Source organism: Vanessa atalanta, chromosome 16 (genome assembly GCF_905147765.1).
Source record: "Vanessa atalanta chromosome 16, ilVanAtal1.2, whole genome shotgun sequence".
Taxonomy (NCBI): Eukaryota; Metazoa; Arthropoda; class Insecta; order Lepidoptera; family Nymphalidae; genus Vanessa; species Vanessa atalanta.
The window spans coordinates 6,230,028-6,255,243 of NC_061886.1; the positions used below are offsets into that span (position 1 = coordinate 6,230,028).

General features: G+C 31.0%; 2 protein-coding genes across 3 annotated transcripts in view; one reads left to right on the forward strand and one right to left on the reverse strand.

The window, feature by feature from the left end:
* Positions 1-2,867: 2,867 nt before the first annotated feature.
* On the forward strand, positions 2,868-20,692 carry LOC125069996 (uncharacterized transporter slc-17.2-like). 2 transcript variants are annotated; one of them, XM_047679655.1, is made up of 9 exons: positions 2,868-3,124; positions 12,889-13,015; positions 15,424-15,514; positions 16,313-16,555; positions 17,170-17,341; positions 17,649-17,791; positions 17,955-18,175; positions 18,747-19,047; positions 19,497-20,692. In XM_047679655.1, the coding sequence occupies exons 1-9, from the start codon at positions 3,100-3,102 to the stop codon at positions 19,695-19,697; spliced, it is 1,524 nt and encodes a 507-aa protein (XP_047535611.1). In that variant the 5' UTR covers positions 2,868-3,099; the 3' UTR covers positions 19,698-20,692. The 2 variants fall into 2 exon arrangements, with proteins under 2 accessions (XP_047535611.1, XP_047535612.1); XM_047679656.1 differs by lacking the exon at positions 2,868-3,124 and adding an exon at positions 10,942-10,964.
* Positions 20,693-22,502: 1,810 nt separating this feature from the next.
* LOC125070087 overlaps positions 22,503-25,216 on the reverse strand; it is a 110,868-nt gene continuing 108,154 nt past the window's right edge. The window contains exon 11 of the mRNA XM_047679787.1: positions 22,503-25,150. Within this exon, the coding sequence (XP_047535743.1) occupies positions 23,025-25,150 (2,126 nt within the window). The 3' untranslated portion in view covers positions 22,503-23,024. The remainder of the gene's footprint in view (positions 25,151-25,216) is intronic.

Genomic DNA, 25,216 nt, shown 5'->3' on the forward strand with positions numbered 1-25,216 from the left:
TACAAACTGTGACAATTCTACAAACAAATTATCACTTTATCAATCCAATCGAAAGGTAATCGTTGCCTTTTAGCCGTTTTACTATTCTATTAACATGGATCAAGTTGCGGTTGGTGGAAGTTCAGAGTAGCTACGGGACGTTTGGTAATCGTTATACTTTAGTAGAATAAGTCCCCTGTTATTAAACGGAAATAAATATAATAAAGATTAGTTTATTTTTCCGATGTAATTATAAGTTATTGTTTATTGATTATAAGATTAATGCTCAGTAACCCTTCTCGGGCTCAAATCCGGACAAACACTATTGATGCTTCTTTGTGCATCATTTTTATTTATCACGTGCTCGATGTTTAAGGAAAACATCGTAGGAGAACCTACTAATGGTACAGCATGGTGTATGTATATAATATAATGGTGGAATATGCAACTATTTTAAACACGCATTCAAAATGGTGGATGCCTCTTCCCTGCTGTATGTTATTTATGAGTTGTTCCCAGTCCCTTAATCATAATAAGCGCCCAAGTTCAAGCAAGCAGTCATTTAGGGAGTCCCCCCGAAAAAAAATTACCTTCAAGAGGACATCACTTATGGTTTAAGACTTGACCATCATTGAGAATTAAAGTCGACTTGAATAAATTACATTTTGATTGAAGTTACTCTATATAATTTCCAACCAAATAATTTAGTTCGTGTTCTGTCGTACAAAGGCGTATCAGTAATAACCAGTTCTAGCAATAAAAATATACATGTCAATTTCGTTGACATTATAAACTAGATCTCATAAAACATAAACATGCTATAGTTATCGTTTACGACAAGCAAGTCAGGATAATTTTATAACTAATAGTTTCAATAATATTTTATTTTTTCCTTACATTGTTCAATGATAACAATCAGAATAGCAGTTCATCAGATTTTTTCTTATATTATATATAAGATACACAAAATAACAAATTTCACGTGCCTACGTGAAACTGGTTACATAGCAAAGGCATGCTTATTAAATATGTAAAAAAAAAAACTAAATTATATACATACATGCAATTTAAAGGTGATCCCGCACGATGAAAGTTCTTTATATTATTGATGTCGTAAAGTGTTATCCTCACTTATTCGATATCTTGATAATTTATATTCAGGATTATATTTTAAGGTTTCAAAAAGTATAATATTAATATAGATATATTTATCAATGTTATTTTTTCCTGTAAATGATTACTAATTTGGGCAAAGATTAAAATCTAGGCTTGTTTTTGTAAGTTTTTATTGTAATAAAACTAATTGAGAGTATAAGTCGGTTGTGTAGTGCACTAAATAAAATATTTGTTTTGGATGACGTGTAATATCGTGTAATAATACTTACGCGCCTTGGGTGTAAAACCGACTCGTACAAATGTCGTGACGGCAAACTGCATGATCTTATAAACGAAAATAAAATTATTATTTATTTTACTTCATATTTATTTGTTGTTTTACTTTAATTATATATGTTTTTTTTTCAATTGAATAATTTCAATATTTCATACCTGAAGTCTCGGAATGATCTATTTTTCTTCCTAGAACAAACATTTTTTTTTAAATTATTTTTTAGTCTTTTGTGGCACAGGGACGAAATACACACATCGAAACTATAATTTACAAAGTTAATTTTTATCTTAAGATCTTGAACTATACCTTTACTTGCATTTATTGTTATATTTGCAATAATACATGAAAGTTAAATTAATAATCTTGTAGCTAAATATTCAGGTTTCGAGTTCAGGGTGTGTAGCATGTACAATTTTATTATACCTATTAATATTACATTCCTCCACAAATATGAAACAATTAAATAAGGTTTTTACCCTCTATAAAACGAGTGAACTGGTCTTAGCTGCTGCAACCTTAGGACATAAATCAGACGACGCCAGAGGTTTTAAAAAAAAAAGTGAGAAGGTACGTAACATGGCGCAGCGAAGATAATAATTATATGTTAGTAAAATATGTAACTAGAACAATATTAAGGTGCTGTAAATTAATATAAAGCAATATTATAGCTAATTAAAAAAATTATAAAATAGTTCCATAATTATGTTCTGCATAATGCCATAAAAGGCATCTATGTCAAATTTTAATTTAATTTAATTTAGTTTTGTTGGAGAGATTGATTTAAAATACACATCAATTTTGCATTTATAATATTTGTAGGATTGTTTTGAGTTGCTCTTTCTCTCTCAATTACCATTATGCGAATAAATATTGAAATTATTTACTAATTTGTATATTTTTCGATATAACAGTTCTTACGAAAATAACATTCGAATCACAGGGAAAGAAACCGTTATTTAAGGCTTACGTGTAAGACAAATAATGAGATTCACAAATAATTACAAAGTCGTATTAACGGTACCCAATCGAGTTCCACGACGGACGTTAATAAGTACTTAAAGGCTAGTGTTAGGTACAGCTTAGTATTTAGGTCTCTAAAGACCCATTGTGTGATTTCAAAGGTATATAAGTAACGAACAATGTAATCATCTTCTTAAAACGTATTGTAATAAATTCTCTCAATCTTATTACACAAATTAATAATTTTACAGAATGATAAACAATAAAATTTCAAATTACAGACTATATACAAAAATCTGTTTTTAAGCGTTGAACCTTGCAATCTAAAAAGAAACAAAAACATCTATCAAAACAACGTACATTAAAATAAGTAAGAACTGCAATACCAAGAACACTTGCAGTTTATAGCTTCTTTTTTCATACACACTCGTCGCAGAGACAGGTTTATTCTATTACGACCTTATTTACTTTACAGTATCACATGATTCAATAAAAGCCTGAACAAGTATGAGCGTATGCAGCGCCTAGGCATACCTACAGTCACCTTTAGGAGGGTCTTGATGTTATCATTTATGTACGTCGTTTTAAGTTGCAATGTTCATTGACAATTGTATGGTTGAGTGGCACGCGAGTCCGAGAGGCTTTTACCATTGCGAATAGCAGTCTCATAAAGGCAAGCGCGCGCGCAACCCGCCGCAACCTAACATTTATGTGTGCTTGAATTTTGGTGTGTGACGTTATAGTGTCAAAAATTGCGGTTATCAGTTAACATGAAAATTAATATAAAATTATTCGGTGAGTTTATTATTATTATTATTCCAGTAAACGATTTTTTTCAGAAAATAATTTAACCGAATTTGACTTAACTATTGATGGACGGTCATTCAATTAAAATAAACCGGCTAAAGATTTTGCATCCTTGAATATAAAAAAACTGAGATTATTTATTTCTCATCAAATTTAGCATCATTTAAATATTATTTAGCATGTATAATTTAAAACAGTGCGAATAACATGAAGTTAAATAAAACGCGATAACTATTTCTAATATATTCTTATAGGTATGTAATTGAGGTAGCACGCTTTCTTTTTCACTCAACTTGGGTCTAGGAATGACTTAAGTCTAACTGACCGCTGGCATTGGTACCTACATGAAACAGCTTTTAATATGTGATTAGTGCGATTTGTTTTGTACAACTATAATTAGGATATAAATAACTAAAGCTTTAATATTCAACGTAGTAAGAATAAATCCTTGATTTATATTATAAGATAACCTTATTATCTGTAAATTAAGTAAGAAATACTTATAAGACAATAGAATAAATTTGCAATAATTCAGATCTGATATAATAGCATTGAGATATACTAACAAAAAACGTACCTTATTATAAACAAGCATCTGCAATTAAAATTAATTTTCATTTTCCATCGTCATTATTCTATTGCTTTTATGCCATCCTATTGCTTTTATGCTATTCTAATGGAAGCGTAGTGTGTTATACTCGTAACTCGAACTACTTCTAGAAAAAGATTCAGTAGACAAGTTTCCTTTTGCTCGTTTAGTTTTCGCCACCATACATGTTGTTGAAGCGCTCCGTCTTAAAATGATTTTGACGGATATGCTTAAGCCAAAACATCCCTAAGTTCTTTCTATAACCATGGGTTGAATGGTGGACCTATTCTGACTATGGAGACTTTCTAACTACCTAAAGTCCCTAGTCGCTGTCGTGTATAAAATGAGATGTTCTATTCGACTACCATGGCTCCTGAATTTCCATTTCCTCATATATTAGTAATATGAGTTAGAAATTAATCACTTTAAAAATATGTGATTATTTGATTCATAGATATTTTATAAAACACTCATTTACTTTGATCATTATTTCTTTGTACAATTCCTATATTGCCATGATAAAATCGCTACAATTGGATATTATATTTAATGACAAGTATTGTTATATAAGATCATTCAGTTACTCTATTAAGTTGTCATTTGTAATTCTGTATAGGAAAATACAATATTTATCGCATTCAACATATATTATTATAAGAATATTCCATTCAAATATCTTCTTAAAATTCTGATTAGAGAATTAATATTTTATTCAAGTAACCTTTTATAAATATTTAACGAAACATCTTGGATATTAAATGTAAAACCAATAACCACTTCGGGAAGTTGATTAAACAAGTGTAACTTAGGAGAACTTCAGCAGGTACATACTCTTATTAATTTTTAATATGCATGATATTATGTATATTTATATACTAAGGCAGCATAATAAAGGTGATAACAAAAAGAAATAAATTGCCTTTTGTTTAATATTTACATAATATATTATGTTTTTGTATTTGCCAAATTTCATACAAAGCTATCAATATATATATATATGTATTTGATGACATGTGTACGAGTATCAGAAATGTCAGATAAATTATTTTATATATTTATTTTTAGGAGCATCGTGTTTCAGAAAAATAGTTCAATATCGTGTTTAAAAAAGTATTATTTAACAATTTATGTCTTAATATACCTACTATATTTCTAACTAGATTGCACAAGTTATCGGTTTATTCTTGTGCAAGTCATGTATGTTTCAAAAAAGTATTATGTCGTTATTATTATTTAAGGACAAAAAACATTTTAAAATAGGATGTTTTGAATTAGTCATCATTATTTAAAACATGCAAAACCGGTTACATTGATTAAATAAAGCAAAGCCCCAAGTTCTTTTTATAAAATATTTTGATTTTCTACGTATTATCTAATTCCAAATTACATACATTTTTGTACCATTTGTACTAGAAAAATTTAGTCTTGGCCGTAATGGTGTAACGATAGTTTAAAAAAGATATAATGCTTGTATAATTACCACCAATGGTGTAAGAAGGCTAGTTAATTTATAGCTTAGAGTTACGATTCTAATGCTACTAAAATTATTGCCAACATTCTACTCAGGCCCTTCCAAATCCAGGGTAGCCGCACCAGAACGCAATAATCCCGGACGTTAGAGGGCGCCTCGCCGAGAATTATCATGTCTTTGATCAGTGAAGCGCCCCTACAAAATAAATATAGCGCAGACAAAACACTAGGAAAAACCTGTTTCGAAAAAAACACCACGTTATCACCATTTCTATAAAAATATACTCGCATTTGTACCTACTCTACAATTTGTTTGCAAACGTTCAGTATGTTGATGCCCACTTGTTATATTGATTCAATGTAATCTCTATTTATAGAACTTAATATTTTTGATGTACTAAATTGACAAATTTGTTGTCTTCTATTTTAGATCTTATTATTAATAAGAAAGGATATAATTTATTTGCAAACCTTTTCCGAAACTTAGGTGGTGATATTCGGACCAGAAATATGTTTGCGATGTGTACAAGCAAAAATATACTGATTTGCAATAACACCAACAAGCTAGATAACACCAACCAACAAACCATCAATTGCAATTCTCGATAGTCCAGGACTTCTCTTTAGAGAATTTCCATACAAAATAGTAACAGTTTATAAAAATGCTGTAAGGTTTGTAGTTTATCAGATCAAGTTTCTCCATTGCGGATTACAAATGTGGTATAATTTCTTCTGTAAAAAACAAGATTCTCACTGAATTATAAACACTAAGCCTACGATTTCGAGTTAAAAATTGAGCTTATAGAATAATTTGTTCGAAAAAGATTATTTAAGGGATACGACCAAACTGTGACTAAGCTATCGGATATAACTATGACGATAGTAATATGTGTTATCTTTTAAATAATTTACATTTTCCTCTGGCTTTTTATTATAATTTTATACTTGTTTCCCGGAAAAACCACAACAATATCGATTGAGGTTAAGGTATTTAGTTAGCCTGCTGTTGTTTGAGCTTTGTTCAAGTTTGTCTGGGTAGCTACCACCCACTCCTAATATATTTTGCCACCAAACAGCAATACTTAGTACTATTGTGTTCCAGTTTGAAGGGTAAATGAGCCAATGTCACACTTATTTCCCAAAGGTTTTTCGCATTAATGATATAAGGAATTGTTAATATTTCGTATGGCGCCCATGTCTATGGGCGATGGTGACCACTTACCACCAGGGGGCTCACTTACCCGACCCTATTTTATAAAATAAAATAAAAAAGTTTTTTAATTTTAATTATATATTTTTTATTTATTCATATAGTATTTGTTGTTGTACAATAGATTCTTTTGCAAGTATTTTCAAATCGTACGTGCGCCCGCATTTCGGTAACAACTTACAACATTTACTAGATACATACTTAGATATTTCAATGCACAATATTGCTCTCATTATTCAAATACTAACATATTTTTTAAAGAAATAATGCCTTTAACAATATTCTATAACTTGTCCATTGTCTACTTTTAAAATGACTTTCTTTTGTCTGTAATAATTATTTATTCTGTGAAATTGGACAGCATTATTGCATTTTTTTACTGGTTTAGTGGCTAGCTGTCACGAATTTTTGAGACAGCCCGGATTGAGAAAGTTGAATGCTGTTTCGTAAAGCACGCACAGCTGTTGGAAGGAGCGCACTAATCTTTCTCCGGTGGTGGCTTATATTCTACAATATCAACTGCGTGTAGTTTAAAATAGCACTCTGCCAGTAGGAGCAGGAGGAGCAGGAGGAGGAGCCGAATAAAAAATATTTTATGTTAAGCGAACCCCTTAATACTATATTCAAAGCTCAGAAAAACTTTCAGTAACAGCCTGGAGTCTGGATGTTAGAAGTGTGTACATTCCCGTGCCTCTGAAAACACGTAAAGCCGTTTATCCTGCGCCTGAACACTTACCGGTTGGTTCGGTTCGTCCCATCAGATTATGAGAGTACAAATGTATTTGCGCACACACTGCTCTATAATATGACCTGCTTAGTTGGCCGGTCTCCCTTGAGATTGGCAGTGACCAATTTCTGCCATCACTATGGCAGAAATTGGTCAAAACTAAATCACAGTGGCGGGACACAGTCCCAACAGTTGTAGATACTATCAATTTCTTCGTACTTAATTTTTGTTTAATGTTGTGTACTGTACTTCTTATCTTTGTGAATGTATATATGTAAATGATTTTATAAAGTTTAACATTGAAATAAATCAATTTAGAATTTCTCGTGTAATACGCGGTAAGATTAATTTTCATAAGCCTTTTAACTATTACAAATAATATTAATTTACAAATAGGTACGTTTTATTCCATAATAAATAAGATAATATTATCTCAATATGTCTACACTTACATCTTGGCATAATGCAACACGATACTTATTTTCTACAAATACTAGAAGTATAAACATACATTATAAAAGAAAAAAAGTGCATTTGATTATTTGACACTCATAGTTTTCATAATAACAAAATAAGGCCTTATATGATATTTTTAAATAAATAAATTGTAATAACAAATGCAAAAGACTTGCTAGTACATTATTTTCCGTTTATTTCTTTAGAAACTTAAGATTAACGAGTCTTGCGTGGTTCATCGCTCGCCTTGAGATTTGAACTCGCATTTCTTACAATCGACGATGCATAACAAATATAATATTCCATACAACTTGATAACGCTATTGCAAGCTATATTTTAAGTGGACCGTTTTTTAATTTTGCGTTGTAAAAGGCTTTAGACAGCAAAACGCAGCGGATAAGCAGTAGGCGAAAATAAGGTGACGCAGTAGGAAAGTGATCACAATACCGCGAATAATTGCGTCTGCGATGACGGTTGCGTTTATTTACTTACAGGTAAACAATACTTTAACACAGACATAAATATTTTTATTTGTATTTTGAATCATAAAAGTGCTGTATCACGGACTAGAGCAGAGAATAAATTCTTTTTCAAACGTTCTTAATAAAGACGACATCCAAAATTCTTACAAGTAGATATATACTCTACAATTAAATTGAAATATTTTATGATGGTATATTTTATTACTTTAGTTTGAAGAAGACAATTATAACATACCTACTAATTTTATAAGGCCGATCTTTTTTCCGATTACTTTACATTTAATTTAATCTTTTAAAATAACGATTCAAAAGTGGTTATAAGCCTCTATTTAATAACGAATATTTTGTATTCATTGTTATATTTTTGTTACTGCGATAATCTTTTGTGTCTAAAGACATTTGTTTTATTTTAGTTCAAAAAGAGGTTTTATTTTCCGGATTTATAACTTAAGTTTTTTTTTATTTAGTTTACATGTCTCATGGTAACTACGTGATCATTTATTTTTTTATATTAATACTAAAAATGTGTAATCGTTCAAGCAAATACACGGTTAAATTGTCATGTAGCTAACATTATGTCACGTAACATTTCGAAGATAATTGTTAGCCCGTGTAGATATATATTTACTTATCAAACAGCTTTTGGGTCATAATAAAACGAAAATAAAAGCAAGTTAAATATGCCAATGATTACACATTATACGCAGTGGCGTAGCTATCGTAGGGCCAGGTGGTGCAGTGCCCCAGGGCCCCTGAGGTCTGGGGGCCCTCTAACCTAAGCTATGAAAAGAGCTTTGAACAGAGATGAAGTATGAATTTAACTTACTAATGATATGTTCAACTCACTGTAACCTGTATCCCATTCTTATTACTATCTATAATTTTGAATGCCAATATACGTTAAAGAGGGGGTGAGGGCCCGATTCTTTTTCTATGCACCGGGGCCCTTACCCACCTAGCTACGCCACTGATTATACGTTCAATGTATAACACATTATTTTTTAATAATTACTTTTATTAATATTACCTTATCTATATGAAGTAAAATATATATGTTTTGTGAAATAAAAGTACATTATTAATTATTATTACCGAGAATAATGTCAGCCTCATTTCTTCCTTCACATATATACATTTCAATAGAACTAAATTAAGTGTTACAAATTTTAATAGAAATAATAAATGTCATAATATAATTATGTCATAGATAGAAAAAAAGAATGGTGTCGAAATTATTGCTTACATATTTATTTTAAAACGAATTACAGAACGAATTGTATGAATAATTTATGTATCAAGGATAAAGTATAAGACAATAGTTTTATAACAGTTCGATTTGAAAATATTTTGCATCAACATAAGATCCGATATAGTATCATCAAACTAAAAAAGAGCGATCCTTAAAGTTATCGCATATTATGAAAATCGTCCGTCATCCTTCCTTGCTCATAAACAATATTATATCCTCTGAAAAAATTAGTGGGTAGTATAGGCACAACTTTAGCACTTTTTACCATTTTACTAGGTACCACCCACTTATCAGATATTCTGCCGCCAAACAGTGATACTTTTCAAGTAGAACGAAGTGAACGTATTGTTGTGTTCCGGTTTGAAGGGGAAGTGAGCCAGTGTAACTACGGGCACAAGGGTTTTAGCATCTTAGTTCCCAAGGTTGGTGGCGCATTGGCGATGTAAGCGATGGTTAACAATTTTTACATCGCCAATTTATATGGGTGTTAGTAACCACTTAACATCAGGTGGCCCATTTGCCGGTCCGCCTACAAATTACATAAAAAAAATAGCATCGTACGCTCTCATTGTTCAAATAAAATAGCGCGCGCTCCTGTTACACACTTTCGTTTTACGAAATTGTTCCCACAAATTGCAGAAAAGCGAGAGGGAAGTTATTACAAATCAAAATCTTTTTCTTTATATATTTCTTTAATCATCAGCGTCATAATCAGCCTGTATTCAAAAAGATAATAATTACCTACTTTAGATTGACATGATAATTGGCAGGAACTCGTTTTTGTAATTTTCTCACATATATTTGTGTCATGTGGAAGTAAACTTCCATTCATTCTATTTCGGCCTTGACAAATCGCATAAAATGAATAGTTACGATCCAACGATTCTGTTACAAATAGATAATACATACACACAGTGCAAAGCAAAGGCACTAAAGTACTAAAAACAGTTTGATTATTACCTACGACAAGCATAAAATATATGTTTTGTAATAGCCTTTTACATTGATAATTGTTTTGTTATACTATAATTATTTCAATGTAATCGATATAACATGTAATTTTCAATATATTATAAGATATATATATATATATATATATATATGGTAGTGTAAGAAACACTATATGGAGATATCATCGATCGAAATATACTTTTCTGTTGAATACTTGAAAACAGTCAATAATACAACAACAGTTAATATTTTACCTACATTTATATCGCTTTGCTTTTGTATATGTTATCTTAGAATGAACGACAATGTAGAACAACCGACTATATGTAGGTTACAATTTATTGCCATTAAGTTAAATTACAAAGAAATAATGCCCCGCTCTTACTGTGTTATGCAAATAATATACACATATTTTAAACGGTACGCAAAATGATGTGTGAATAACATCAGTTTGAATCAATAGTTTGTTATTATACGAAAGTAGGTCTCACCGTTAATGCTCATTCTTGAAAGTTGTGTTCGATATCTGTCACTCAGATATTAATCATTATAAGTTTTAAAAATAAATTGATAAGATTTTAACTCGGGTGGAAGTGACAAGACGCCGCCGCGGCGACGTCGCGTCGTGGTGTCGGTGACTTGGGCCCTGCATTATTGCACTTTCACCGTAAGCGGAATCTTCCAGAAGGCAAGGCTAAAACGAGCAAACCGTTACGCAAATGTTTACAGTCTTGTGATTCAATAATAAGTGTTTAACAAAAACATTCGATTATGGCAATCGCCTAGTAAAAGGTCACCCATATGACCTTAAGGACAATCAGACTAGGCAAACGGTTTAAATACATGTACTGTAAAAGGCAAAAGAAATATCTCTATAAGAAAAATTAGCTCACAAAAATATTTTTTTATTCACATTTTAATAGAAAAAAAATCGTTAAGTATATTGAAATATAATTCCTTTTTAGACGAAATTATACCAATCGAAATAATTATTTAAGCACTGCAATTAAAATAAAACTAAAATCACTAAAAATAATTACCCGTATCCTTCAATTAAAAAGTAATAATGAAGTGCAGTGATAACTAAACTAGACTGTTCGAAAAAGTTTTTAGTTACAATTGTTTGTGTTTCGTATTTGATAGTAAGCGATTCACGAGCAATTTTAAAGTCAACTATTTAAGTGCTTGGTATAATGTTTAAGGCTGTCGTATCTACCATGTTAGTAAACAATGAAATGATCCAACAAAGAATAAGAATGACTTGAAAGGACTTAAATTGCATACAACGATTGCGTTTAATCCGACCTGTACTTCTTAATGATACCTTTATTGTTTTTTTTTATTACAATAAGGAAATGAATGTCAAGTACAAGTGGTTAAGATGAAAAAAAATAAAAATTTTAATTATGTTAAATTAATTAAAGATATATTGTATACTGTAGTAATTAGAGATTTTTTTGCACTTTAATATTTATCTATCCTTGTATCGATTCTTCTATTATTCTTTATAAGATGCAGAGTAGGTAACACAGCCCACGCTCGCTTAAAAAGCACAATATTTTACAAAATTTTAGTATTTCAAATAATCAATTATAAAAAAGGTTAATTATAATTTTATCAACTATCAAAACATTTTCATCAGGTTTTGAGTTAACATATGTATGTTAAGATATCTGATAATGTTTAATATGTCACTATTCACAATCAATTTATGGAATAAGCTCAAAATGTATATCATCCACTATCAAAATATTAATTTTATTGAGAATTATAATTATTTTAAAAACTGCTGTACTTACGATATAGTTTTTTTTTGTAAGGATTGCATATAATTTAGATAGTGCCATCGAATAAAGCTTCGAGTTCACTGAATAATTATTTCGTTAAACTAGTTCATCGGATCTGTTTTTGGCTTTCCCTTTCACTTGTCTCGATATGTTTTATTTAAATACAATATTTCTATTAAAATCGTCATGTGAATTCTAAGCGACCTGTTGTCATGTTCATCCGATATTGACATTGCATTTGAAAGTTATCTTCCGCGAAATCGATTTCAGGTTTGTTTGTCGAGGTCGCGTACTTGGCTACGACTGCGATTTTTGCAAAACTATATTAAATACTTACGTTTTAACTCTGAATTTGACATTGAATGCTAATAGAAGATTTTTCGAAGATGAATAAAAGCTATTATAGATCGATCGGCATTCCGTTTACGAATACTTCTTTTTCAGTTTCGATTTCTGTAGCCAGAGTGATCACTATAAGGTAGTCCATATAAGTAGACAGATGTCACCCTACATTATAAAAAAAATAAAAATCATGAACAAGAATGCGGCACTGTCCGTCTTATTTTCGAATTATTTGTTTTGTTTCGCTGAATAGTAACACTGTTCGAAGAATATTTAAAATATATTCCAATTTTAAAATATAACGATATTTAATAAACGTTATATAGCGTGGGTCTTTCTTCTTTTGTCGTCATTGATTTAACATTCGAAGTTACATTAGTCAACTAATCAACATTTACACGTAAACCCGTAGTGTTTCTTCTGGTTATTATTTGTAATAAATTACAAAAAGCAAGTTGTGTTCGACTAAATGTATTCTTATTTTTCAGATTTCATCCCGGCGCGGTTTAACGTGGCCTTAATGATGTTTTTCGCTTGCTGGGTTAATTACATGTTAAGGGTAAACATGAGCGTCAACATCATCGCAATGGTTCCAGACGATAGCGAAGTTAAATCGTTAGTATTATTCATTTATAGAATTTTCAATCAAACAAGGTTATCATATATGTATATATTTATATAAGGTAATATTAATGAACTGGAATTGCAAGACATTCGGAGAACTATTTACGATTACGTACACAGCGCTACCATTCGGCTCACCAAGGATACTATAACACGTGCGTCATTTATTATTCCTTCACACTTCATTGGCCTCGATGCTATTAATTATTTCCCTTTCCTCCCTCACCAGTCACTATTCCCACTCCTAAACATATTAACTCAGTTTTACAATATAATAAAGATATAACAAGGTTTACAAGGAACTAAAGCTTTACTTCATGCCTATATACTTTAGATTAGTTAAAAGTGTTTTTGGAGAGAAAATTCGATAAAAATATATATGCATTTTATGTATTAAACAACTCGTCTTAATTAAGACCTTCACAGAATGACTAACAAATTCCTTATGTTGTTGTGCCATCGATTTGCACTAAGTTTATCGCTGCTGTATTCAATCTATCTATAATGAAATAAAAAACAAGTTCGTACAAGGCCAGCAAACATCTTCAAATCATATTTTGATTTGATTTTGCTTAGATAATTTGCAAAAATATATTTTATTTTCGTTTCTCTCTAACACGTTTCTGTTTAACACGTTGTGCAACTTGATATCGTGTTTGGAAGTGAAAAATTATTATATAACAAACTTTTGATCAAAATACTATTGACGTAGGTAAACACTTATCCTGATAATACCTAGACTGGACAGGTGTCTCGTGTGATGATAATGTTTATCAGAACAATATCTTCAAGGTGAAGTTGTCTGAAAAAACCGTTTTATTTTCCATTTATGCGTATACATATAATGAGATAAAAATCTTAAATATAGTATATGAATATTATACAAGACGATAGATATATTATTTAAACATGATACATTCACTTTATTTCGAAATATATAGTATTATACTCAAAATAATCAGTCACTCGACTCCAATCAATTCGTCATTCATCGTGTACACCTTCAGTTAACCTTAAACATTTACTTCCAACTAGATACGACTGCGAAGGTTCTAAAATGCTTTGTATATCAAATTCTTAGTTTGATTGATTTATATGAAAAATATTTTTTTATTGTTATTATGTATTGTTTACTTATTATAAAGTTATTTTTCATTACTTTATATGACTACAAAATAAATGCTATAATCAGACTGATGTCTTCTGATATTATGTTCTATGTATTCTATGTTCATGTAATCTACCTCTCCCCTACTTATAGGTAGCAACATCAGAAATCAGCCGAAAAGCACGGGAATCCCCTTTAACATACTCATAACTTAAAATATGTACGTACCTATACAAAAAATATGATGATGCATTGAAAAACTTAAGATAATACAATTCATTTTGTTTTAAATATACACTTATTAAATATTTTTTCCATGAAAACGATCACAATGATATTATGAGGACAATGCTATAACTTAATGGTTTAATATGGCATTGTGTTCACATCAAAGAGGCCGACAAATGGACTTACCTATTCACTCAACATTAGATATGCAAAGCGAATGACCTCTTAACTTTCATGTCTGTTTGTCAGAAACAGACGTTTGATATTTCGAAAATAAAGTATTTCTATGGCCTATTCCAATCGAAGAAGTAACGTTAAAAAATCGTTATATTTAAATTTTTGATTTGCTAATAGCTTTATTTATATCATGCACTACAAACAATTCTTGTTTAATATATATATCTTTATTTAAAATATAACACTATTCCACTTTAATTTACTCCCGAATTCAGATATTAAATTACTTGAAGAAAAGAAATGATGATGATGATGATGTAAAACACAGAAAATGAATACTTTTACCAAATTAATAACGCATATGAAACCTATTTTATCCGTGTTAACGTATTGAGCTGGACGACCTGAATTTATCCGGTAATGCTTTTTGGTAATTTCTAATTTATTAGAAAACGTACAATTACGTATAATTACGTTGTCAATAAAGTATTTAATTTCGGTTTAATGAGTGATTCACTTACTTAGCCAGCAAGACCACATCGCGGACGACAGCGGTTAATGATGATTTTAATAATGCCGCTGTAGTTTTCAAGACTACATTAAAAAAAGGTTTCAGAGGAAAAGTTCAATAGTCTCTACATTGAAAATCGCTATTCAAACAAACAAAGTAAATATTTATTATAGTTTTATAAGTCGCTATTTATAATTAAAACAATGACAGTCTTGAATATAGTTATCTTCATCAAAGTAATTAAATACGAATAAAGCAGTAGCTGCATATTTAGATAATAATGTGTTTTATTATGATTATAAAATATTTAAAATATATTTTTATATTATACAGTCGATTCAGCGAGGACTGATCACATTGTTCTTTTGTTCACAGGGTGAAAAGCGAATGCGAGGCCATCGCTAATGACGATAGCTCATTATATAACGACACTATAAAAGTGATTACGAAGCGGGTGCTACGGCAGGTAATCACATACTATTATAATTACAACTACTATATCGAATGCCTTGATTGCCTCGTTGGTCTAGAACTAGCAATAGCTACAGGTCTTGAATTTAAACTGCAGGTCGGATTAGTAACAATTTAACGACAAATTCTCAGTAGTAGTCCGGAATTGAGTAGTAGTGTTCACATTCTTGTGCATCAGAAAGCACATAAGACCCTGTGTCCTGCGCTTGAACTCTATGCGTTATATTAGAAATAATTTGAATCTTATTGTAAGAAGTATAAAATTTAATTTAAATAGAAATGTTTATGACTTTATAATTTTTTTCTTGAAGTTCGAAACATTTATTACATAAGATGACAGTATACATAACCATAAAATGTATGATAAGGCACTTATATGAAACATGGTTTAGATTTAGATCTAGTTTCCAACACGTTTTCTTTAGGTGTCGATGTTATCACCTGTGAAGTAAAATATGACAAGATATTATATGTTAAAAACATCAAATTATTCTATAATTAAATTATTTTAATCGGAATAATATTTCGTTGGTATTGTAGAATATTTCATTAATACTGCGGTCATTACAATAATAATCTAATTGGATAATTTATTTTACAACCTCTAAATCACAAGAGCTGCTGGTAATAATCGTCATAATCCGGCAACACGGGGTGCAATGACCGTCTACAAGATGTACCATAATACATAGAATTACGGATAGACGGCAATGTTCTACAAATTAGACTCCACGAATTGCCAAACAGTAAAGAGAATTCATATGTTTATCGTAATTTATGTTTTTTTTTGCAGCCTGAAGGTGTTATCACTTTTGATTGGTCAGCCCAAAAACAAGCCTACGTATTATCTAGCTACTTCTGGGGCTACGCCATAACTTCCCTACTTAGTGGCACAGCAGCCGAATTATGGGGTCCAAGGAAAATCGTCTTTTTGACGATGTTAATTAGTTCTGTTCTTACGATTCTGACACCGCAAGCAGCTATATGGGATTATTCCCTACTTGTGGGTACACGATTCGTCATCGGTCTTTTATCGGTAAGTTATACCAATAAGTACTTATTCAGTAAAAAATATTATTGAACATTTTAATACAATTTATAATTAAACATATAATAAACTATTTTGAGATATTAATTATAAACACACAAATTGCTTACATCGTCTTCATCAGTAACTTTATCCCCTTTGGGGTGCGAATATAAAAATTAGCTTACAATCGTTCTTGAGGTTCCAACTAGCTTTGTATCAAATTCTTTCAAAATCGGTTTTGTTGTTTAGCCGTAAAAGCGATACAGACAGACAGAGTTACTTTCGCATTTATAATATTAGTATAGAACTTTTGTTTTCATAACAAATATTCGATCAGATATCATTGATCTACGTGGTATTGATAAAAACCAGTATATGTTTACTTTTTATCAGATATGATGGAAAAATTCTGATAAATGAAGATCAGAAAATCTGTAATATGCATGCTTAGAGATTAAAATACAAAGATTTTTTTTTTTATTTCGTGAACTGATTAAATCTTAATAAAATTATTAGTGCTCGTATCACTTTCAAATATATTTAGAAGTTAGACGATTATTTCATTCAACGAATTCTGAGATTGATATCTGGGTTTCTAATATACATTAATGCTTCTCTAGGGTTTCCTTTTTCCTGCATTGCACTCGCTAGTTGCTAGGTGGGCGCCTCCAGCTGAGAAAGGAAAATTCGTGAGCTCACTTTTAGGTGGTGCTATAGGAACTGTCGTCACGTGGTCACTTACTGGGCCGCTGATTGAGAACTTTGGTTGGAGCTATGCATTTTACGTACCTGGTAAGTTTTATAAAAAAATACTGAAGTAAAAAAAAATACGATAATACGAAATATGTTTTTCTTACTTGATAAAAAGTGTGATGTTTTTATCAATAAAATTTAGTTTATGCAATATAGAAAATATTTAACATTTTATAACTATAATTAAATGCCATCTTCGGATTAAGGCTCACGTTACGACGAACGTAACAAGTAACCTAATAATGTTTTTTTATAGATATATTAGCCTATTCATATCCTGGATGGTTATGACTGACCTGACAATATTCTTATTTAAACTCATTATAAAAAGATTTATAAATTACAGGTATAATTGGTGTAGTATGGTGTTTGGCTTGGTGGTTCTTGGTATATGATTCCCCCATCCTACATCCACGTATCTCATCTGCAGAAAAAGATTATATTTTACAAGCCATCGGCGATAAAGTGCAGAGTTCGAAAAAGAAGAAAGTAGGTTCTTAGACTTATTGTAATTTTATTTTTAAATTTCAAAAACATGATAAGTAAATCTGAGCCACATTTACTTAGCATTTTGAAATTTAAAAATAATTCGTAATTTTATTTACCTTTTAAATTAGTTAATTTTTTATTTAAACATAACAAATCTTTTCAGACTGTACCTCCTTTCTTAAAAATCATTACTTCATTTCCCTTCCTCGCTATGGTGATTCTTCACTACGGTAACAACTGGGGACTGTACTTCGCGATGACAGCGGCACCTAAATTTGTATCCAGCGCACTGGGTTTCAATCTTACCTCAACCGGAACACTGTCTTCCTTACCATACTTAGCTAGGATGATATTCTCATTAATCTTCGGTGCAATTGGAGACAGGTGAGAAAGTTGTTACACTTTTAATCAGATTATTAGGTCACTTGTATGTTTATGTTCCTCAGTTTTTTGAATTTAGGTCGTAGGTTTGGATGGATGTGGCCATAACTTTCTTTTACTATGACCTACTGATATTAAATATATATTTACAGTTGTAATGCTTACTTTAATTGTATGATATGCGATTGAAGTTACCGTATATTTAAGAAGCTTACGCTATTATTTCAAATAATTAATATCCAAAACAACAGGATCATGAGTAGGGCTTTTTGACTAAATCAAATATAAAGTAAAAATAAAAAAATAACTTCGTCTATCTACGGCGTCTCTTAAATTCCAGTTTTCCAGTTTATTTTAATCATTAAATTCTTTTTTTAAATGAGCAATGGTTTTTTTAAGGATACTCTAATATTTCTATTAAGACAAATTCAGACAAGTATGTTTTACTGGTAGGTATGAGAATACACCAAGGTCAATTTGTAGTTCTGCGTCTATATCATTACTAGATGCCTTGACGCTACTTATCTTCTGTGTTCGGTTTAATCAAAATAAAATTGGTTTTTTATGTTTTTAGAATCATGAAACAAAACATAGTTTCGACGACATTCGTTAGGAAGTTCTTCTGTCTGTTCTCCCACATTGTGCCTGGCTTACTACTGATAGCTCTTGGATACACTGGATGCGCGCCGATACTTTCAGTGGCTCTGATAACATTCTCGATGGGATCGAACGGCGCGGCAACTTTAACCAATCTGGTCAACCACCAAGATCTTGCTCCTAATTTTGCCGGTACATTGTATGGATTTGCTAATGGAATCGGTAACACGGCTGGATTCATTACGCCTATTGTTACTGCCTATTTCACTAAGAATGGGGTAAGTGGTTTAAAATTATTAATACAAATTATGTAATGACATTTGTATTGAAGTAAAAAAATATTTTCTTATATACCTAGTAGTTTGTTACATAGTTTTATTTAACTTCATGAATTTTTCATGTAGATGCTTATCGGAAATTATATAAATGCAATAATTAAAAATAATTCATACAAAGTGCAGTAGTTATGTATGTAAGTTACCATAAAAAGAATAAGTAACCAGCTTTTATAAATATTTACAAGGAATTCATAACACTGACGATTAACAGAACAGCATTGCTAGAAAAAAGTTTCCTATAATAAATAGGTATAATGTTTAAATTAATATATATATTTTTAAACAAAGTATTGTGACAAGCCTTCCATCTTTCGTGATTATTTATTTCGTATTACAAACGATTCATAAGGATTTAATATTTCTAAATGGTGAATTGTTTTTAATTTTAGAACGGTTTTGCGGAATGGAGACCAGTTTTCATCACCGGGGCCTCTTTGTATATCGCTTCAGCGCTGTATTTCATCCTGTTTGGAACTGGAGAAACACAACCATGGAACTATATTGCGCCAGAGAATGATGAAGATGAAGAAGAAAAGAGACCAAGTGCAAATTCCACCGATACCACTGTTACTATCGCCGTTAAAACATAAAACTTTAGTTTTATATCGTGACTGTTTTTGCTACTCTCAGATAAAATAGTAGTTACTTTTTTGGCAAAGCCCAAAGTAGATACTTTTAAATAATGTCACGTGTAGCCTATTCCAAGCACAAGTGGAATAAAGTCAAATAAAAGAAATACATCGAACTGACGCAGTTTAATTGATCGTGCTTGACGAAGTCATCGGGACTATTATAATTTTCAGTAAAATTAAAATGAATATAATGTGCATTTATATGGAATAGTGTTCTATTATAATAAAGAAAAATAATCTTGAACGTTTCTAGTGCACAATATAGCAGAGCGATTAGCTTTAGCAATTACGTAAATCTTTGTAAAGGTGTGTTTATCTGTATTTCTACTTCGATTGGAATAGGTTATAGTTATTATCTTACGATGTTTATATGTACTTAATAATAATATAGTTAATTTAGTGTAAGTGATATTACGAATTTAAAAATATGACATATTTTAGTACGAAAAATAGATTTTTTATTTGTATCGAGGCTTGACTGTGATCGAAATATTTGTTTGTAATGTAAAAAATAACGATTAGGCTTTTTTTTTACGAAAAAAGAGTTCAAGATTTTATTGGAACAAATACTTTTGTATAAAAACATGACATTGGTTTTTAAAAATTAATTGAACAATTTTATGTATCGTTGCTTGCAACATATACTATAACTTGCATTAATTATTATAGTATAACTTATTACAATAATTTATCTATAGCGTGTTTTTATGTGTGATAAGGTTCCCTTCAAAATATATTGATGTAATAATTGAGTTCCCTTTTATTCACTGAAGGGGTTGCTAACTAAAAAAATGGAACACAACTATGTAATACGAATTATTTGCCAATAATATAAAACAAGTCTTTTTATAGGCATGCCGAGTACTTACTTAATACTTAAATGATAAACTTAAATGATAACTAGAATATTTGTAAGACTGTGATGGAATTTGAGAGTATTTGAGAATTAATAATTAAATTATTTTAAATTTAATTGTTATTTTTTTTGTGTGTGCTGCAGACTTTATTTTATCCTATTACTTAACTTAACACGATATAGACTAAGCTTATACATAACTATTCCTAAACAAAATTGTTAAAATATTCATTGTATGGAGATAAATATTGAATTTTAAGTACATGTTGAATTTGAATCAATAGTTTTAGAATGATTACAACATATTTAAAGATACATCTAAAAGAGGCATACTATGAAGTATGATAAATGCATCATGATGATGATTAGATTTAATTCGCTAAAAATAACAGAAGACTAAATTGAAACTAATATTATTTCTCTTAATAGGTTGTTTTCGGTCAACTACAAAATGTAATGCAAATAATACAACATCACAAATAACATAAAAATAATCATTTATTTATAAAAAGGATAGGATTAATTTATAAAAATAACCCAAAAATGATCCTTGTGGAACACCCATTCTTAGTATAGATGCGGAAGATCTTGTCTTTTAACAGACAACTGTTGTATTACTTGATATAAGTATGCAGCAATGAGATTGATTGATTGACATGAAAATAATTTATAATTGTATATTTATCAATAATTTATTATCTTTATATGTCGTCTTTTTGTAGGAACTAGCGGTTGACCTTAAATTAGTCTACATAGTTAAACACTGCGCGCTTTCAGCTCTCAAACTCGAGAACGATTGAAGGTATAAAAAACATGTTCAAAACAAACTTTGCGGATAATTTATCCTCTTAAATATTAATTATTAATACAAAGAGCGAGATATTGCAAATAATAAAATTTTGACCTTAATTAAGGGCAGTCCCGTACACCTACCCTACCATATGGATGTTTTGTGACAAGTTATAAGATGTCAAAATAAAAGTTTAAGCAAGTTTATAGCTGGGTATTTCGAATTCCGAGGTGAAACTACTAAGATGATTGGCCTATTATATAAATGGCTAAGAAAAATGGACCAAAAATATTTCCTAGCTGGAACCTTGCTGGAGCCCCCAGTGATTTTTTCCCATTTAACCCTCTAAATTCGATTGTCCAGCAAATAAGAAAAAGCGCTTTATCAAAAAATTGAAGATTTCAGAAAGAGCAAGGTTAATACCGGAGGTTGTGAATAATAATAATTTTATAAGCTCGTAGCTTGAATAAACACAGTTATGAGGTTCCTTATGGTAGTTATTTAACGGACAATGAATTTATCACAATTTTTATTACGAAATACGGATTTAGTTGCGATGACAATTACCCATTGTGGTAAGGTTTTATTGTTCTTTCGTAATTATATTACATAACTTGGTCATATTGTATTTTTTCAAAGGCAAGTAGTAATCAAGCTCATGAAACAGGCAGTTATAATCTGAATATAACATAGGTGGTGCACAGCAAGTTCAATATAGATTTGCACGACCTACACTGCTTATTGATTGCCGGAAATTTAAAATTTAAATCTAAGATTAATAATTAGATAAATAAAAAGATCGCTGTTTTTAAACGAATATCACGCAAAAACCTGAATAGTTTGACATTAATTTTGTACTACTATATTCATTATTCAGTGTATTTCAGAGGTTTTTAGCTATATATTATCATATAATATAATTCAACGCATAACGTTACGTAGCCTCAACAATGCACATCTGAGTCTGTTATTTTTTATATAAATAAGTAATTGTGAAAAAAAAGAAACATTTTAAGTATGATTTAAAACAACTAAAATTAAATAAAACACAGATATAATTACATATCGTATGTATTTTAATAATTATTTAGTAGGTATATTTAGATACACTATCATACACTATGTACATATCTTTCTATTTGTTTCATATTTATATTATAATATATTTTAAAACTCTAACACATACATGACACAATAGATACTAGCTTTACGTATATTCCAATAAACAAAAACTAAATAAGTAAGTAGAGTTTAAAATTTTAAAAGTGGTTGTTTTTAATTCTACATATTCCACTAAAATAAATTTATAATTTTATCAGAATCTCATTGGAAAAGATTACCTGTATATAATACAATTATGTTTGCAAACTATTATTACGTCTTTGGAATTACATCACCAAAACAGCTCAGGTTATGGTCACATATATAGAAAATTTTAAGGCGGGATTCACACGATAACGCTAAATTAAATAGAAGTACTATAATAACATCTAGAGTAAATACAAATAATAAAAATGTAGACGAAGATCTACGCGTTTAAACTGTTTACTTTGAAAATTTACTAGTTACTAGAGTGTATTACAGTACTACTATTAAACCCTTAAAATATGTTAAAATTAATATTGTGTTTGTGCTGCGTTCACACGTATGACTCCGATTCTGTGTCAGATTCTGAACACCCCAGAGCTACGACCTTTTGTCCATTTTTTTCTGTACTCTTAGGAGGGTCTCTGTACAGAGGAGGTACTGACTTCGATCGAGATGCCTTGTCATCTTTATTGACATGAACTGGTTGAAACTTTTTCAGGACCCTCTGATAGACCATTTTTCTTGGTGGCACGGGTGGAGGCATGTGAGGCGGCTTCTTGCTGTTGTTATTCTGTTCTTTTTCGGAAGAATAATCAGGTTGCACAGATGTCGGGGTAGCTTTATAAATATCGGATGAGAACATATTATTCTTCTCTTCGTGGAAAATATCCCTTCTGCGATTATAAACGGACGTATACAAGGGTTCAATGTACTGGGTCGTGTAGCAATTTTCAAAAGAGTTTTCGCTAGCTGTTGATTCTGTTGAACGGCTATTGAATGAATTTTGCGGTTGGTACAGCGTATCGTTGCTGCTCGAGTCACTTTGCAGAATTATATTTGCCAGAGACTTCGATTGGTTTAGTTTCGTATTGTTATAATTACGGATCCTACATTTTTTATTTTCTTCTGCATTGTTGCTGTGAATATCGTCAACGTAAGCATAGGAGTTTTGTGAGTTTCCAGTATGTTTCTCTTTTTCTCTATTATTTATCATCGAGAGGGTTATACAGTTTTTCGTACACATATGAGCAGGGTCAAATCGTCTCTTCCGACAGCAATTTACGATGTTTATTTCGTAATTGCCATTACGAGTTTTGTCCGCAACGTTACTGTGCCCATCTTCATTAACCTCTAAGCTCTTCGTCCTCGCTGCTTGACGAGACCAGTCATTTCTTATAAAAATGGTGGCTGCCGGTGTTGTTTTTCCATCTGTTTTGTTTTGCGAGGATTCTCCCGAATTTTTATTCATCTGGCCATATTTATTTTCATTAGAACACGGATTTATTTGAGTGTTATAGTTTGCGCTTTTTTTTTCCCAACCAGTGTAAACTCGAGAATAGTTCATATTTGATAACATATCCGCATGTGATTGGTATTGGTTTTGACGCTGAATATTTTCTGTGAACATAGCAAGGTCATGAATATTACTGTACACGATATTCTCTTGGCTGGAGACCAGGTCGCGTTTATTTTCAACAGCCTCTTGTTTAGATTCTAATAAATTGTCAGAGCTCTTTGCTCTGTTAAAATTCTTATTCGTTATATTCTGGTCGGCTTCTTGAGTTTCTGCGTACATACTGTACACTTTTGAAGTTCTAGCTGCCTTTGAAACATTACTTCTCGGAGGTTTTTGGGGTTCTAAGCCTGTAATATATTTCGCAGGACTTTGACCATAAATATCAGCTGTTGAACGATGTACTGCAGTCTTAGAAATGTAATTTCTGTCATCGATTCCGTTCCCAATCCCAACGTTAATAGAATTATGTACATATCTTTCTGACATATATGGCATTGTATAAAGCTCCTCATTCACAGTACTATATAATTCGGCTTTGTTAGAGTATATATTTTGCTGTCGCTGATTTACTTGAGGAAGACCATTAACATTGTGATTATCAGCACCATATCTAGGTAATAATTTTTGATCTTGTAAATTGCAAGTAGGAGCAGAAAGGCTATGCAATATATTTCTAGGTGCCGGGCTGTTGCCTCCGTTACTGTTTGAATCGTCTTCTGAAAGTGTTAACCCCGAGTCTCGGCTTAACGATAGTTTTTCTTTTCTGGGTGTTGATAATTCCATTGAATCTAACGATATGCCGACTGAATGGAGGCTGTCACTTTCCTCGGCTCCTGAATCAAGAAGTGCATTAGAGGATTCAGGACTACCACTTCCAAGAAGTCCAGCAATTTGCGGTCCAAATAAGGCCTCAGCTTTTACAATAAGAAGTTCGACAACCATTGGCACTGCTTTGGGAGCTTTATCACAAGGAACGTTTGGCCACAGCAGACTTGGACCGACGCATACACCCAAGTTCATTGGGCACATGAGATTTATGTTAGATTTTTTGGCGATCGCCTGCAAAAGGCATACGAAGTATGTTAGCATGTTGTAGTGTGATTTCGGAAGTTTCAATAGCAAGGAGCGTACGGCAGCAACTTTTTCTGCCGGAGGTAAACCTGAAAAAATAATCGTTTATTTAATATCCTCCCATCTTTCAGATGTTATATGTATAAAATGTGAAT

Bases quoted from the DNA above. Each gene is read 5' to 3' on its own strand.
- LOC125069996 (XM_047679655.1), top strand. From the start codon at position 3,100: ATGAAAATTAATATAAAATTATTCG. The intron at 13,016-15,423 runs GTTAGTATTATT...TTTTGTTCACAG, and splicing joins GACGATAGCGAAGTTAAATC to GGTGAAAAGCGAATGCGAGG. The intron at 16,556-17,169 runs GTAAGTTATACC...ATGCTTCTCTAG, and splicing joins TCGTCATCGGTCTTTTATCG to GGTTTCCTTTTTCCTGCATT.